An 18,980-nucleotide genomic window follows, 5' to 3' on the forward strand; every position below is an offset into this window, starting at 1 on the left:
CTCACAATCTAGCATTACTCTGCCTTCCTATTCTGGCCACCATCATATAGTCTTATTATTGGTGGCCTGCAGTGGAAGCCAGAAAAAGTCAGGATAGTGGCATTTGCAAAGCATTCAGCGGTAGACACTGCAGATGCAAGCAGAGGACGTGTATGGGCAGGTGCTGGCATCAGGAGATCCGATGGCTGAAATGTGAAACAAATCTTATTCCAGCATGACCTGCAAGCTCTGAGGAGATAAGAAAGGAGGGACAAATTGAAGCAGGACACCAGAGTGGAGGCTGTGGAGTAGTGGCATCACCAGACATAGCAGCTACAACAGTAGGGGAGTAAAGGTACCCAGTTTATAGCCAGGACAATCATTTTCCTCAGTTACAAACAAGGTTTATAATCCAGAATATATGACTTGCCTCATGCCAAAGAGCATCCACAACATACAGAGCTTGGAATCCGCACACCAAGATCATCGAGAGTGAGGGGGAACCCCGGAGCTCAGTCTCCTTCATCAGGAAACACAGGTTGATCAGACACTAGAGAGAAACAGGTGACATGTCAGAAAGGACCACTCCGATCAGAATTTCTGATCACAATTTTTCGCTAGAAATTGGATCGTTAGTGGCCACCTTTAAAGTGACACTAAAATGATAAAAAACGTTTGATATAATGAATTGTATGTGTAGTACAGATAATTAATAGAACATACGTAGCAAAGAAAAAGTTGTATATTTTTATTTTCAGTTACATAGGGTTTTTTTAAAACATTGTATAATTCTCTAATATTTGCAGTTTACAAACTACACTCTGCGTTTTAAACTATGAAACAGAGCAGAGCTAATGACACTTTGAACTTAAAATCTTATCTGAAGTTGTCTTTCATTGTTTCTTTGAAGTATAAGTGCTTCAGAAAATAACATTGCTCTCTGACTAATGCTGGGAATACACGGTTCATCTTTTCGGGGAGAAGATGGTTCGATAGATAATTTACGACATGTCCGATCTCCCTTTCGATTCTTTTGCCGCTTGTTTTCTGATAGAAATTAATTGAAAAAGATAAGAAAAACAAGCGGAAGAGAATCGACTGCAGAATCGAGCGGCAAAAACGATCGAGAGGAGAAACGCACGGCAGAAAAGAACTGTGTATTCCCAGCATAAATTAGTCAGAGAGTTCAGAGAAGTCGCTTTTGCATAGATAACAAGTGAAGTTTCTTAACTCTTCCTGTACTGAAAACACTAGGAGACTCATATTTGTGCTACTAATGTTCTATTAGCTGTACTACATATACAATTCATTATATCATAAGTTTATTATCACTTCAGATTCCCTTTAAGATTTGTTGTTTCCACAAATAGGTTTGTTCATGTGTAACAGAACTTGCAGAGACGGATGTGATCGGTTTGATCACATGATACATCTGTAAGGCTCCGATCACTTTAGCCGACACAGGAAAATACATCAGCACAAAGCTATAACCAGCAAATTAGAGCCTTACAGGTCTATCGCTTGTATAAACTGGTTATATGCAACTCCATGAGTTCTGATATACAGGAGCAACTCCAACCAAAAGAATGCTCATTGTATAGCCTGCCTAGCTCTCCATCTTTCTCATCACCGCTATTGTGCTCTCTTCCATTCACACGTCTTACCCACCCACATTTTTCACCTGTCCTACCATCCTAGTCAACCACAATCATCCATTCATAATTCAGGTCACGGAACATGACTAAGTGAAATATAAGTTAGAGCACTGAGAAAAAGGTCATCTGTACTCACCCAACCAATAAGTCCAGGTCGTAATTCACAGAAATATTTCAAATCAAAGGAGCCGATGCGAGGATTTAGCTCATGTCCAATGAAAAAATCATATAAGGGATTACCTTAAATCAGCGTACACAAAAACAACATATGAGTAATCAAAAAAAGGAAGTGAGAAGAAGCGCAATTAAAGCAAATCTGACCTGAAATAATTAGATAGTAATACTAAACAGAACTTTTCTGGAGTTTCACATTCTTATGTTTAACTTAAGGGCGCCAAGTCGTGTAGTATAAAGGGTAAATAGAAGCCATGTCAGTGTGACAAAGTCTGGTTCTTTCAGCTCCAACACAGAGAAATAAGAAATAATACCATTTTGACCTTTTCAGCAGTCTCCTGTTATCAAGTGTTTGTTCAGCCAAATACATGTTTTGATCTCTAACTACTTTTCAAGCAGCTGTACTCTGCATTCGACTATTAATTTTAGTGCCTCATCACCATAGGTAAAGCATGGATTTAGTAGCCCTTGCAAGGAAAAACAAAAATGGGAATACAGGCAAGTTCTAAGCAGGATTGGTATTATATATACTCTATGTTTATATAATTATGCCATTTGTCACTTCAAGTATGTTTTAAGTAAAACAGCTAACATTGTGTCTCCATGGTAACTAGTTGAATTATTTTTAGGTCTTTATTCTTTCATCCAATAGCTACACTAAAAGATGACAGCAGGGGTCTGTCTGGATGCTTTGTGCAATGAACTCTTTCTATATAGTATATACTTCATCATAGTAGAATTAGACTGGCATTTATCACCTGGAATTTTACAATCAAAGGATAAGTCAGCAAGTGTTCAGAATGTGCTCAGATGTAGAATGCCCAGTATACATGCTACAGTTTTTAATATAATCAACTTTAAGAATATCTACAGATAAAACTGCATGATAACCAGTTCATGCATTCCAAGCTGACAAGTTGTAAGTTATAAACAGATGTGCTCAGTTATCCTAATGCAAGCTGATTGTTTGAATAAGGACAAGGTCCGTAAACCCATGAAATGAATGGTTTTAATGCATGGAAACAAGAAAGTCATCAATTACATTCATTATTGTGCTGAATGTACCTGAATTTCCGCCTGGTGCCAATGCAGATTCTGGTGCAGCCAGCGATTTCATGTAGAGGAAGATGCTGAGAGCCAAAGACAACAGTGCAGAAGCCACTGCAAACTGCAGGAAGTGGTCATATACATATGAGAGAGGTAACTGGATCGCCACTGCTATTCCAGCTATGACGGCAGTCACCAGGAAGGCATGAAATGCTGCAGAGATACAAATATAACAAATATCAGAACACTCTCTGTGACTCCATACAGTAGTACAGTCAATCTGACCAAAGATGGTAGTACAGCCACTCTGTTATGCTGGATACACACGGTGCGTTCGCGCACTCAATTTTCCCGTCGATTCCCGTCGATTCGTCTATTTCCAACTTGTCCGATTTGGATTTTGATGGATCGTTAGGTCGATTCGGCATACTTTGCATGCGAATCGACCTAACGATCCATCGAAATCCAAATCGGACATGTTGGAAATAAACTAATCGACGGGAATCGACAGGAAAATCGAGTGCGCGAACGCACCGTGTGTATCCAGCATTACTCCAGATAGTGCAGCCACTGTCTGACTCCAGACAGTAGTATAGCCACTGTGTGACTCCAGGCAGTAGTACAGCCACTGTGTGACTCCAGGCAGTAGTACAATCACTCTGTCACTGCAGACAGTAGTACAGCCACTGTGTGACTCCATGCAAGCTGATTGCTTGAATAAGGACAAGGTCCGTAAACCCATGAAATTAATGGTTTTAATGCACAGAAATAAGAAATACAGCCACTCTGTGACTCTGGAAAGTAGTACAGTCACTCTGTGATTCAAGACAGCAGTACAGTCAACAATGGATGCCTCAGTTTTCTCTCGTGGGCCCATATGCACTTTACCTTTCCTCCTGAGGTATCTCCTAGTTGATAATGTTCACTTTCTCTTTAAAATAACTTTTCAGCATTTTACAGTTGAAAAAAAAATACCAAATAGTACGTAAAAAAGTACTATCAAAGTTATTTTGAGTATTTTCTTTGTTGCTGGTGGTTTAAAGGGCATTTTATGATGAGGTGTGAAATTATCACCTGGGAGAAAACGCAGGAGAAAAAGTAAATTGCATATTAGACATGGGCCCTTACTCAATTCACTTTTTCACCTAAGATTTCTCCAAGGAGATAATTTTTCATCTTTTTTTTTTTTTTTTTTTTTTTTAATTTCAATTGTTTTTTATTGAAAAGTTTTGTAAGTAGTACAGATCAATTTTCAACAAGAACATGTTTCAACATCAGTGAACAGAAACAGCATAAAGAGTTAACAATCGACTCATCTTAACCTGAGCAAACAAAAACCAGTATGACACTAGTGATCTCAATGTACTTATCTGTGAGTAGAGCAACTATTGCAATAAATAGTCAGACAAGAAGTTCCTAAACGCTGTCTTACAGGATAGTCCATCTACCAACTCTAACCCGTAAGGGGTCGGGAGAGGACTAGTCTACAATGCCTGTCCAGTACCTATAGCTTTGAAACCTAAGCTCCAGCGAGATAGGTTTTGCTAATTACCTAGCATAAGCTAGGAACAGCACATTAGGTTCTAGTTGCAACAAAAGTGCCAAAGTGTGCAATAGAAAGAGAAATACATTTGCATGCAATCAATTTTATTATTATTATTATTATTTTTTATTTATATAGCGCCAACATATTCCGCAGCGCTTTACAAAGCACAATAAGACGACAAGGGGAACATAGATACAACTAACAAATATACAGCAGAGTTCCAAGCAGCACAAATATTGTTACAAAAACAGTAAACACATCAGTGTAAAAGTCTAGCGTCTTAACATCCACTATACTGTCATAAGTGAAGATGGGTTGAAAGATAAAAAGTGGTTGTATAGAAGATAGTAGAAAGTAGAGGAGGAAAAAGTTAGAAAAGAGGAAGGAAGGGACAGTAGGAAAGGGTTCCAGGGACGAGGGGTAGTAGATCTAGCATGTCATCGTTGCTTGTGCGAGCGACCATGATCAAATCATTGATTACGCACCATAGCTATTTGTTTAGGAGTCATCTTTTTTTTTTAATAACTCTTCAGCACTCAGCAATTGAAAAAGTACCAAAAGGTATTGTTAACATTATTTGGACTATTTTCTTGCTGTCTGGTGGCTTAAAGGGAAATTTGATGATAAGGTGTGGAAATATCACCTAGAAGAAAACTTAGGAGAAAAGGTGAAGTGAAATGGGCCCATGATAGTGCATCTGTCACTTTCTTAAAAATAAGGAGAAGGCTAAAGAGTCAATAGTTTCATCCAGGACTGGGCCGAGGCAGAGGCGAGAGAGGCTCCAGCTTAGAGGCAGAGGCTCCAGTGTAGTAGGGGCGCACAACTCACTCAGCTATCATTCCCCTATTGTGCTTGAAGCAGAGAGAAATAAGAAAAGGGGATACATGGCAGTGACTGCAAGCCAGATAACTAGAGATTAAGGTGTTGGGGCCCTGGGGCACCTCTTATCTAATAGCAATCAGTGTGTGACGGCTGGGGTGGGAGGGATGGAGGGGAGCACTTTGGTGTCTCAGCCTTGGGTGCTGGAGGACCTTGTTCCGGCTCTGGTTTCATCTCTATACTGTTTGTGGTGCTAAAGAGGCGTGTGGTTATGTAACCACGCGCCTTGATGAAGGGGGACCCTGCGAGGCCCCCGAAACAATTGTCGGTATCTTTGTGGACATGATGGCTCAATAAAAGAGCGTTTTTTCTTTTTCAATATGGTGTGCTGGTATATTTGATGTTTTTCATTATGAAATAAGTACACTAGTTATTGATCACATATTATAATCCATGCAAAAACAAGCACAGACGTGCAGTGCTAAGAAGTGATACAGGAGTAGTTTGTCAACACTGCCCATTTGACTCGCTATTGCCATGAGAAGCAGCCCATCTCTGTGAGTCAGTATGAGCCTATACAGCGAGTACATTTGAAATCGGCGCCGGTAGACTTGGGCGCAGGATACAGCTGTTATACGGCTGATCTTGCTTCTGCACAAGTCCGGGCCGTTTTAATTACTATTCCCCCTCCAGGCCGCCATGGATAGTGGGGGAATGACATAATTCGGCTTCCAGCAATTGCTGGAGGCCGAATTATTGTGTTTTTAAGCAACCTCGGCTCCGTCAGAAGACGGAGCCGACGTTACTCATTGAGCGCTGCAATAGGAGTGATTCCTATTGTAGTCTTTGGAGGCGCCGGCTGCGCCCAAATCTAGTAGCGCTGAAAAGCACTGCTCCGTATACAGCTATCAGGATTCTCGTTACATCTCTCCAGAACTAGAGGCTGACAACACATGGTGACAGAGGGGTTCCCACATTTTTTGTGAATCTGGTTGTAGCAACATCTATTAGTGGCAGACTGCATGAGCTGATTTCTATACCACTGATTTCCTAGCAAGAAGAGGTCAGGCTAATCTTGAATATATACTTCCTTTACTAATGTTTTAGAAGTGATGGAGAACTTAATAAATGTATATTTGTCATGGTAGTATGATAGTTTTCTTATTCTTGTCCTCTATGCTATAAATTTGTATGCTTCTCAAGCTTGTGTCTATGCGATCCCTTTCTGTCTATGCTGTGTTTGCTATAGGTCTATGCTGTGTTTGCTATTTGTTCTACTGCCACTGCCATGTGTACCACAGATAATTCCAGGCACACCATCAGCTTACTTGGAGTATAAAGTTGATTCTGATTCACCCAGTACAGATGTGCAAGCAAGATTCTAATATTGTGCATGCTGGTTCCAGGGAGAAGCATTGGACCTGGAACTTTCAAGATTGCAGCTATGAAAGCTTCCATATTTGACAAGTGTACTTTGCGTGCATGCAAGTTTTCAGCAAATGAACTCACCATTTATTTTATATTTCAGGCGGGTGTTATCCCTCAGCGCAATTCCCTCAGTAATCTGTTCACAAAGCAATCAAGAATTTACATTACATGAGAGATGCTCACATAGAACATTTACAGAACACATCCCCAGCATAACAATATCAGTACAATATCCATTCAGTAAGAAAGGTAAATATGCTGTAGTGAACATATGGACTCCCTCCAATGCATCTATTACATCTGTACCAATGAAACCTGGGGGGGTTATTCAGAGGACAATTGCTGTCCCCTGCAGCAGCAGTTATTGAATATTATTGTAAACCGAGAATATAGCAAGTATCGGTAGCTAAATCCATAACTGGCAAGTGACTGCCGAAAGGGGAGGTCCCCGGCGCACAAATCTGTAAATATGTTAAAAGCTTATACGTTACTCTTCAAGAAAAATTCCAATAAGTATTACCTAAGGTAACATACACAGCAGGAATGCATCTTACTTACACACCCAAAGCTGCATAATTGTGTATAATTGCCAATACCTTGTCTTCTGAGAAGGCAAATGTATACTTAGCATAGCTTATTTTTTAGTAAGGGGGCTTTTTAGTCCCTTTGTGATGTCCTAGTTGTTTTCAGTCACCATGAGCTAGCTGGGTACTCTGTAACACCTGACTGCAATAGTCCCACCACATAGAGTTGTATGAATCAATGCCTAGCACTGATGAGGAGAAACTATGCCAGAACAGCTGTATGCCCGTTGTATTAGTTTGGCTCTGTAAACATAGTACGTCCATCTCCTCAGGATTTTCTTTGTTTTCAATAGCATTTCCTGAACAGCAGTTGCAAAGTCTCAAGGTGGCCATACACTTATAGATTTGCAGCAGATTCGACCAAAAGATAGATTTCTGTCAGATGCCCGCCAAGTCAAATCTGACAGGAATTTATCTGATGTGTGCCACACACTAGGAACAGATTTCCAATAGATTTCAGAATGAAATCTATTGGAAATCGATCGAAATGCATTATTGGACCATTAGATCCAATGCAACTCTATGGGCCAGTGATCCATCCTGTCAGATAGATCAAATCGATCAAAATACGGGCGCAAACTGATCGATAGATTTGATAGAATCCATTTCCAATCGATCGATTCCATAGAATCGATCACTGAAATCGACCAGTGTATGGGCCCCTTAACTGACAAAATAGTGTGCAAGTGATTAGGGAGGCTGGTATCTTACTTTCTTGCAGTTACTCTGTTATCTCTGTCAGTCAAGGTTGCTTTATCACCAAGTATCTCTCTGACTTCTATGCAGTCATCAGCCTGAATGCTGACTACAGACAGAGTTTTGACAATTTTCAGTAGTTTAGCAGCTGATACATTTTGAAGAAAAAAAAATCTAAATTGTCTGGATTACTTACATACATTTCTGCAAACATATTCACTTGAAGCCAAGTTTCTTTTTATAAAGCCATAGTTCAGTCGACAATTTTATTTTTGTGTATGATAGTTAATTTGTAATAATTGTCAATCCACAAAGTTGTCCTCTCTGTACTTTTTGTTCTAAATATACTGAAAAGTACATGCCAGGCTGCGTCTTGTATTTTGTTTTCCCGTTAAGATGAAATTCTGCTTATTATACAGTTCAGCTCTCTGGTTGCTGTCCAAACTCCTCCCCCTATCCAATATTCCACCACATAAGGGAGTCAGGGAGAAGCTGGAAAACAGCACTAAATTGTCTTAGGCCTAAGAACGTAGCAGCGTGCATTACTTTTTTTTAAATCGGAATCAAAAATTGTATCGTATAAAAAAAAATCGGAATCGTATGTAGTGTGCAAGAGGTCTTATCTTGTGAGAGCAGATCGCTTGACCAGGGCCGGATTTGTACTCTTTACCGCCCAAGGCCACTGTCACCAGCCGCCCCCTTCAGCATAGGTAGCAAGATGTTCCCTCCAGTATAGTTAGCCAGATGACCCCTCCCCTTTTATTCCAGTATAGGTAGCCAGATGACTCCCTCGATCCTTCTCCCCCCCCTTTCAGTATAGGTAGCCAGATGACTCCCTCCATCCCTCTCCCCCCCCCCCCCCCCCCTTTCAGTATAGGTAGCCAGCCCGCCTTCACACTACAGCAGCTATCAGTGTCACTCAATTATCCGCTCGTCTCCAGTGCAGAAGCTTCCTCTTCCTTTCCATCTCCAAAGCTGCTCAAGTCCATAGCCACCAGCCACAATGCAAACGTGCAGAGAGCAAGGTGGCTGCTGCACAGGTGGCTAGCAGCAGAGTAACACAGTCAGGTGCTCACCTAATTTCCCTGCATTGCAGCATTTGCAAGCTTGCAAATGATGCACCAGTTTAGCCTGCTGCTTTGGTGCCCTTGCTGCTGTGGTGCCCTAGGCCATGGCCTAGGCGGCCTTGGCCTAAATCCGGCCCTGCGCTTGACCTCACCCACTGCCTCCCTCTGCTGCAGAGAAAGCAACTCTTTGTTGCCAGCACTGTGATGCATCAAATACAGAAATTGATATAAGGTTCAATTCACTTAGCATTACCACTTTCAGAATGCAGAAAACAGCTGATTTTAGCAAACATCTTGCCAAATGCCTATTCACTAAACCTATTACCGCACTAACAAGTAAAAAAATTACTGACAACTGAAGTAAATTACTGATTTGTGTGGTAAATACCTCAATAAATGTCAGTTCACAAAAAACATACAGTAAATCGATTAAAATGTATGGTATTTTAAGACCTGCCTGGACCTATTGATAACCAGCAATCCTCATTTGGTAAACTTGATTGACAAGGGAGACAGCCAATAGGAAAAAACACCTCATCCTGATATTCTCCCCATTTGATCTGATACACTGGCAGGCAGGAAATCAGGGGGACGGCTTTTCCGTATCCCTTTAGTTGTGCTAATCTACAGTGGCTTGCAAAAGTATTCCGCCCCCTTGAAGTTTTCCACATTTTGTCAAATTACTGCCACAAACATGAATCAATTTGATTGGAATTCCACGTGAAAGACCAATGCAAAGTGGTGTACACATGAGAAGTGGAACGAAAATCATACATGATTCCAAACATTTTTTTTACAAATAAATAACTGAAAAGTGGGGTGTGCATAATTATTCAGCCCCCTGAGTCAATACTTTGTAGAACCACCTTTTGCTGCAATTACAGCTGCCAGTCTTTTAGGGTATGTCTCTACCAGCTTTGCACATCTAGAGACTGAAATCCTTGCCCATTCTTCTTTGCAAAACAGCTCCAACTCAGTCAGATTAGATGGACATCGTTTGTGAACAGCAGTTTTCAGATCTTGCCACAGATTCTCGATTGGATTTAGATCTGGACTTTGGCTGGGCCATTCTAACACATAGATATATGCGTCAAGGAGAAAAAGACATCCGGGCACCGTCAGGTTTTGCAAAGCATTCCACCAATTTTATTGCTTCCCCATCACCAACAGATACATGCAAGGTAAATGGCCTAACAGCCGTTTCGCAAACAAGTTGCTTCCTCAGAGACCACATAAACTCAGCATAGCCAGTCTTAAATAACTATTACTAATTGCTGATAATTAGACCGGAGGAGGAAAGAAGGGAGGGACTTACCGCCACAGATTCTTGATTGGATTTAGATCTGGACTTTGGCATAGATATGTTTTGTTTTAAACCATTCCATTGTTGCCCTGACTTTATGTTTAGGGTCGTTGTCCTGCTGGAAGGTGAACCTCCACCCCAGTCTCAAGTCTTTTGCAGACTCCAAGAGGTTTTCTTCCAAGATTGCCCTTTATTTGGCTCCATCCATCTTCCCATCAACTCTGACCAGCTTCCCTGTCCCTGCTGAAGAGAAGCAACCCCAGAGCATGATGGTGCCACCACCATATTTGACAGTGGGGATGGTGTGTTCAGAGTGATGTGCAGTGTTAGTTTTCCGCCACACATAGCGTTTTTCATTTTGGCCAAAAAGTTCCATTTTGGTCTAATTTGACCAGAGCACCTTCTTCCACATGTTTGCTGTGTCCCCCACATGGCTTGTGGCAAACTGCAAACGGGACTTCTTATGCTTTTCTGTTAACAATGGCTTTCTTCTTGCCACTCTTCCATAAAGGCCAACTTTGTGCAATGCACGACTAATAGTTGTCCTATGGACAGATTAACCCACCTGAGCTGTAGATCTCTGCAGCTCGTCCAGGGTCACCATGGGCCTCTTAATTGCATTTCTGATCAGCACTCTCCTTGTTTGGCCTGTGAGTTTAGGTGGACGGCCTTGTCTTGGTAGGTTTACAGTTGTGCCATACTCCTTCCATTACTGAATGATCGCTTGAACAGTGCTCCGTATGATGTTCAAGGCTTTGGAAATCTTTTTGTAGCTTAAGCCTGCTTTAAATTTCTCAATAACCTTATCCCTGACCTGTCTGGTGTGTTCTTTGGACTTCATGCTGTTGTTGCTCCCAATATTCTCTTAGACAACCTCTGAGGCCGCCACAGAGCAGCTGTATTTGTACTGACATTATATTACACACAGGTGCACTCTATTTAGTCATTAGCACTCATCAGGCAATGTCTATGGGCAACTGACTGCACTCAGACCAAAAGGGGCTGAATAATTACGCACACATCACTTTGCAGTTATTTATTTGTAAAAAATGTTTGGAATCATGTATGATTTTCATTCCACTTCTCACGTGTACACCACTTTGTATTGGTCTTTCATGTGAAATTTCAATAAAATTGATTCATGTTTGTGGCAGTAATGTGACAAAATGTGGAAAACTTCAAGGGGGCCAAATACTTTTGCAAGCCACTGTATATACTGATACACAGACAAGAGCCCTCTAGTGACATGCATGCACATATAAAGGAATGCCGGGAATGCACAGGACAGAAAAAGGAATGGCTAATGCATACCACTTGTAGCTAAGAACTCACAGCTTCTTGTTAGACCTACTCCACAGCTGGTTAGACTTCTCCATTAGAGCAGGGCTTAGTGAATTGAAGCAACATTTTTCGAGATATTACCTAGATACTTATCAGAGTTTACTATAACAAGATTCTACTTGATTAACCTATGCTGGTTGTCAGGGATACATAATATAGAGATTTACTAGGTAGAAGTTGTTATACTCACCGTCATGGCGTCCGACGTCCTGTCTCTGGGAGTGTGCGCCGCCCAGCTCGCACTCTGTTATCCCTCTCCCGGCAGGTGACATCATATGGCATCATATCTTGTGGGTGGTACTAATGGTCATGTCCGCGCATGCGCAAGATTTTAAGTTTGCCACCCACACACGGGGGCTGACCTATAATAGCAAGTCTCACTCTGCAACCAGTGCTGTTAGTTTGTGCAGCTTTGGCTAGCTCAGTCTTGAACCTCAGCCCGCTTGTTCCTGATTGACTTCCTGTTTGACCTTTGGCTTGTTCCTGCCTTCGTTTGTTCGCTGGCCGCCCTGACCCTTGGCTAGTTCTATGTTTACGCTTGTTTGCTACCTGCCCTCGACCCCTGGCCTGTCTGACTACGAGTTCTGCATTGCGGTGTCAATTGTTCTTCAAAACCCTGTTAGGGTTTTCTCTGAGTGCAACCTGGTGGGTACTAGGCAGCAAATTCCATTGTCCCTTGCGGGGCACGCTGGTGAAGACCCATCGTCACTTAGATTCTGAGCTCTGGGAGACTCTCACCTCAGTGGGAGGTTAACAACACACCTGAAGATTCATAACACAAATGAACTTATAGGGCAACTTTACATTTCTCAATTTTCTGTCCATTTTCTGTGATGAGCACAGGCTTTTTAAAAGGGGTACATACCAAGAAATATTGACAAACACTGGTATACAGTGGGATGCGAAAGTTTGGGCAACCTTGTAAATCGTCACGATGTTCCTGTAAAAATCGTTGGTTGTTACGATAAAAAAAAGTCGGATTATATATATATATATACAGTGGAGGAAATAATTATTTGACCCCTCACTGATTTTGTAAGTTTGTCCAATGACAAAGAAATGAAAAGTCTCAGTACAGTATCATTTCAATGGTAGGTTTATTTTAACAGTGGCAGATAGCACATCAAAAGGAAAATCGAAAAAAATAACCTTAAATAAAAGATAGCAACTGATTTGCATTTCATTGAGTAAAATAAGTTTTTGAACCCCTACCAACCATTAAGAGTTCTGGCTCCCACAGAGTGGTTAGACACTTCTACTCAATTAGTCACCCTCATTAAGGACACCTGTCTTAACTAGTCACCTGTATAAAAGACACCTGTCCACAGAATCAATCAATCAAGCAGACTCCAAACTTTCCAACATGGGAAAGACCAAAGAGCTGTCCAAGGATGTCAGAGACAAAATTGTAGACCTGCACAAGGCTGGAATGGGCTACAAAACCATTAGCAAGAAGCTGGGAGAGAAGGTGACAACTGTTGGTGCGATTGTTCGAAAATGGAAGGAGCACAAAATGACCATCAATCGACCTCGCTCTGGGGCTCCACGCAAGATCTCACCTCGTGTCGTGTCAATGGTTCTGAGAAAGGTGAAAAAGCATCCTAGAACTACACGGGAGGAGTCAGTGAATGACCTCAAATTAGCAGGGACCACAGTCACCAAGAAAACCATTGGAAACACATTACACCGCAATGGATTAAAATCCTGCAGGGCTCGCAAGGTCCCCCTGCTCAAGAAGGCACATGTGCAGGCCCGTCTGAAGTTTGTCAATGAACACCTGAATGATTCTGTGAGTGACTGGGAGAATGTGCTGTGGTCTGATGAGACCAAAATAGAGCTCTTTGGCATTAACTCAACTCGCTGTGTTTGGAGGAAGAAAAATGCTGCCTATGACCCCCAAAACACCGTCCTCACCGTCAAGAATGGGGGTGGAAACATTTTGCTTTGGTGGTGTTTTTCTGCTAAGGGCACAGGACAACTTAATCGCATTAACGGGAAAATGGACGGAGCCATGTATCGTGAAATCCTGAACGACAACCTCCTTCCCTCTGCCAGGAAACTGAAAATGGGTCCTGTTCCAGCACGACAATGACCCAAAACATACAGCAAAGGCAACAAAGGAGTGGCTTAAGAAGAAGCACATTAAGGTCATGGAGTGGCCTAGTCAGTCTCCGGACCTTAATCCAATAGAAAACCTATGGAGGGAGCTCAAGCTCAGAGTTGCACAGAGACAGCCTCAAAACCTTAGGGATTTAGAGATGATCTGCAAAGAGGAGTGGACCAACATTCCTCCTAAAATGTGTGCAAACTTGGTCATCAATTACAAGAAACGTTTGACCTCTGTGCTTGCAAACAAGGGTTTTTCCACTAAGTATTAAGTCTTTTATTGTTAGAGGGTTCAAAAACGTATTTCACTCAATGAAATGCAAATCAGTTGCTATCTTTTATTTAAAGAGACTCTGTAACAATTTTTTCAGCCTTAGTTCTTCTATCCTATGAGTTCCTATGCCTGTTCTAATGTGCTGGGGCTTACTGCAGCTCTTCCTAATTACACTGTCTCTGTAATAAATCAATGTATCTTTCCTCTGTCCTGTTTGTCGGGCTAAGGCTTTGATTGTGTGGAATGTGCAGGGCTGCTTGTGATTGGTAGAAGCGATACACACCCTCTGCAGGCCCCCTGCATACTCACACACTATGCTTAGCTGAGCCTATTAGAAGCTGGTTAGTTTGTAAACATTGCCTAAAACTGTTAATTACAAGCCAGGATTGCAGCAGAGAGTGGCAGAAACAGCACAGAGGGGCACAGGAGAAAATAAGGAATAGAATGGTATGCTTTTTAGTGTAAGAATATTAGAGTACAGATTCTCTTTAAGGTTATTTTTTCGATTTTCCTTTTGATGTGCTATCTGCCACTGTTAAAATAAACCTACCATTGAAATGATACTGTTCTGAGACTTTTCATTTCTTTGTCATTGGACAAACTTACAAAATCAGTGAGGGGTCAAATAATTATTTCCTCCACTGTATATATATATATATATATATATATATATATATATATATATATATATATATATATATATATATATATAAATATATAAAAGACGCACGCAGTGATATTTGAGAAGTGAAATTAAGTTTATTGGATTTACAGAAAGTGTGCAATAATTGTTTAAACAAAATTAGGCAAGTGCATAAGTTTGGGCACCACAAAAAAAGAAATGAAATCAATATTTAGTAGAGCCTCCTTTTGCAGAAATTACAGACTCTAAACCCTTCCTGTAGGTTCCAATGAGAGTCTGGATTCTGGTTGAAGGTATTTTGGACCATTCCTCTTTACAAAACATCTCTAGTTCACTCAGGTTTGATGGCTTCCGAGCATGGACAGCTCCCGTAACTCACACCACAGATTTTCAATTACATTCAGGTCTGGGGACTGAGATGGCCGATCCAGAACGTTGTACTTGTTCCTCTGCATGAATTGAATGCTTTGGTGGATTTTGAGCAGTATTTAGGGTCGTTGTCTTGTTGAAAGATCCAGCCTCGGCGCAGCTTCAGCTTTGTCACCGATTCCTGGACATTGGTCTCCAGAATCTGCTGATACTGAGTGGAATCTATGCGTCCCTCAACTTTGACAAGATTCCCAGTCCCTGCACTGGCCACACAGCCCCAAAGCGTGATGGAACCACCACCATACAATAATACAATACAATAACATTTCTATAGCGCTTTTCTCCCATAGGACTCAAAGCGCTTAGGCTCTCTCAGATTCAGTAATTGGTAGTAGGATGAAGTATTCACACAACAAAAGTTATAATTCTGAAAATGCCAAACTGAACAGGTGGGTTTTCAGTCTGGATTTAAACACAAATATCCCATATACTGGCGCTCTTAGTCCAAACAGATCGCACCGTGTCCAGCAACACTATGTCAATCTTCTAGACGATTTTTACACCTTTAAATAGAAAACACACAAGCAGAGCATATCATAGTGCAGGGTTTTCTGTAATTGCTTGACACCTCCGTGCTACCATATACCACACACTTATTGCACCACCAGTGCCAGCAACCACTATCTTCCAGGGGTGGGGTCACGTCACACACACCCCCCCTTATATCCCTGCTCACCAGATAAACTCTTTATATTTGCATATCTCTCCACGACGTATCTTCTATCACATGGACCTCATAAAGATAAAAATCTCATCATGTGTAAAAACGTTTAATAAGAAGCTTCTCGCTTAAAAACATTACATGCGTACATAAAAATCCTCTTGGTATTTAAGCCCATAACATAATCACCGTTGCCTCCGGGAAATCTTCCGGTCTCGGCTGCGTGTGTTCCTACTTCCTAGTCCAGCGCGTCTCTCTCTAGGCTCCGCCCTACCGGTTTCGTCATCCACAATGACTCATCAGGGGCTAGGGAGCACGCGCTGGATACGTGTGTTATATGGCTGAAGTCCGTTCAGCTTACCCCACCCACCTCCCTCCTATTGGTTAAACCCACTCTGTGTTCTATAGCCCAATCCGGAACGTTTCCCGGAGTTCACATACATTCCAACATTTACATTTCCCTACCTCCCACCAAGTATGAGATTTATTCCTATACAGAATTGTGCCTATTTGCCCCTTTGTTATGCAAAAACATATTTCGTACTACGTGCGCGCATATGGACACTGCTGCGCGTGCGTTAAATCCGAGACTAGTACCGTACTGTCTCTACCGTCCTCTTTGTATTAGCATCTCTGTTCGTATACATACTCCTCTGTCCAGCGGTCCGCTACTTTTAAGCGTCTATTTGACATTTTCCCCGCGTTTTTCTCCGTTGTCTCGTTAGTGTTGAATTTCAATATACCATTCGACCTAATAGCGTCTAACCGTCGTGGGTCCACCTTTTTTAGAACCCATACTTATATGTTTTTGCGTTGTGATTACCTATCCCTGTTTTTACCTATGGATATAACTTTTATTTCCTTTGTGCCTATACCATGATTACCATACTCCATATCACACATACAATTTATGACTCCTTTAACTATTTCCGATAGTCAGGATAGAAAGGAGTCATAAATTGTATGTGTGATATGGAGTATGGTAATCATGGTATAGGCACAAAGGAAATAAAAGTTATATCCATAGGTAAAAACAGGGATAGGTAATCACAACGCAAAAACATATAAGTATGGGTTCTAAAAAAGGTGGACCCACGACGGTTAGACGCTATTAGGTCGAATGGTATATTGAAATTCAACACTAACGAGACAACGGAGAAAAACGCGGGGAAAATGTCAAATAGACGCTTAAAAGTAGCGGACCGCTGGACAGAGGAGTATGTATACGAACAGAGATGCTAATACAAAGAGGACGGTAGAGACAGTACGGTACTAGTCTCGGATTTAACGCACGCGCAGCAGTGTCCATATGCGCGCACGTAGTACGAAATATGTTTTTGCATAACAAAGGGGCAAATAGGCACAATTCTGTATAGGAATAAATCTCATACTTGGTGGGAGGTAGGGAAATGTAAATGTTGGAATGTATGTGAACTCCGGGAAACGTTCCGGATTGGGCTATAGAACACAGAGTGGGTTTAACCAATAGGAGGGAGGTGGGTGGGGTAAGCTGAACGGACTTCAGCCATATAACACACGTATCCAGCGCGTGCTCCCTAGCCCCTGATGAGTCATTGTGGATGACGAAACCGGTAGGGCGGAGCCTAGAGAGAGACGCGCTGGACTAGGAAGTAGGAACACACGCAGCCGAGACCGGAAGATTTCCCGGAGGCAACGGTGATTATGTTATGGGCTTAAATACCAAGAGGATTTTTATGTACGCATGTAATGTTTTTAAGCGAGAAGCTTCTTATTAAACGTTTTTACACATGATGAGATTTTTATCTTTATGAGGTCCATGTGATAGAAGATACGTCGTGGAGAGATATGCAAATATAAAGAGTTTATCTGGTGAGCAGGGATATAAGGGGGGGTGTGTGTGACGTGACCCCACCCCTGGAAGATAGTGGTTGCTGGCACTGGTGGTGCAATAAGTGTGTGGTATATGGTAGCACGGAGGTGTCAAACAATTTACAGAAAACCCTGCACTATGATATGCTCTGCTTGTGTGTTTTCTATTTAAAGGTGTAAAAATCGTCTAGAAGATTGACATAGTGTTGCTGGACACGGTGCGATCTGTTTGGACTAAGAGCGCCAGTATATGGGATATTTTTGAATTGTGACTGGAGGAAGTTATAATACTGGAACGCACCACCTACTAAAGTGTCACTGAGACCTCAGGTGTAAATTGACTATTAATTTTGTTTTGCTACTCACTCTGTTAGTCTAATTTAACTGAGATCTATAAGCGCGGCTTACAAAATCGACTTGATGGATTTAAACACAGCCAGGGATGGAGCTGTCCTGATCTGTTGAGGTAGGGAGTTCCAAAACGTAGGGGCAGCATGACAGAAGGCTCTGGGACCAAAAGTTTCCAAGTGGACTCTGGGTATGACTAGATTATTAGAACCTGTGGATCTGAGAATGCGGGGATTGCTACACAGCTGCAACATATCTTTCATGTATCCAGGGCCCAGATTATTCAGGGATTTAAATGTCAGTAGGCCGATCTTGAATAGGACCCTCCATTCTATAGGTAGACAGTGAAGGGAGTGCAGGACTGGCGTTATGTGGCAGTGACGGGGTTGGTTGGTTAGCAGTCTGGCAGCAGTATTCTGTATCAGCTGTAGGCGGTACAAGACCTTTTTTGGAAGGCCAGTGTAGAGAGCATTACAGTAGTCCAGTCGGGATGTGATGAAGGCATGGACTAAGGTTGGCAGATCTTCTGGGGGATGAGGTGCTTGATTTTTGCAATGTTCTTCAGGTGAAAATAGGATGATTTCACCACAGCAGAGATTTGAGTTCTGAAGTTTAAATTCCCATCAATTAGAACTCCCAGGCTACGCACATGATCAGAGCTGTGTAGATCCGTGCCTCCTATTCCCAGTGATGAAGACTGCAAGTTAAGTTATTTTGTTATCATGCTCTGCCCTCCAATCAGAAGGACTTCAGTTTTGTCTGCATTTAGTTTCAGCCAGTTGTCATTCATCCATTGCTGTAGTTCACGTAAGCAGGCGTTTATAGTTAGAGTTGGGTCTGTCACACCAGGCTTGAAGGAAAGATATAGTTGAGTGTCGTCTGCATAGCAGTGGTATGTCAGGCCATGTTTTTGGATTAGTTTTCCAAGCGGTAACATGTAAATCGTGAAAAGCAGGGGAGAGAGGATTGAGCCCTGGGGCACCCCATACTTAAGTGATACAGGGGTGGACAGGAAGGGTTCCATAGACA

The 18,980-nt window shown here is 41.9% G+C and overlaps 1 protein-coding gene across 1 annotated transcript in view; it reads right to left on the reverse strand.

Moving 5' to 3' along the window:
- The window catches only part of TM7SF2 (transmembrane 7 superfamily member 2), a 74,709-nt gene that overhangs the window by 14,710 nt on the left and 41,019 nt on the right, over window positions 1-18,980 (reverse strand). Inside the window, exons 4-7 of the mRNA XM_068259993.1 lie at window positions 6,730-6,784; window positions 2,874-3,068; window positions 1,771-1,874; window positions 410-529 (exon numbers count right to left, since the gene is read on the reverse strand). Of these exons, the coding sequence (XP_068116094.1) occupies window positions 410-529; window positions 1,771-1,874; window positions 2,874-3,068; window positions 6,730-6,784 (474 nt within the window). The remainder of the gene's footprint in view (window positions 1-409; window positions 530-1,770; window positions 1,875-2,873; window positions 3,069-6,729; window positions 6,785-18,980) is intronic.

This window comes from Hyperolius riggenbachi, chromosome 11 (genome assembly GCF_040937935.1).
Source record: "Hyperolius riggenbachi isolate aHypRig1 chromosome 11, aHypRig1.pri, whole genome shotgun sequence".
NCBI classification, from domain to species: domain Eukaryota; kingdom Metazoa; phylum Chordata; class Amphibia; order Anura; family Hyperoliidae; genus Hyperolius; species Hyperolius riggenbachi.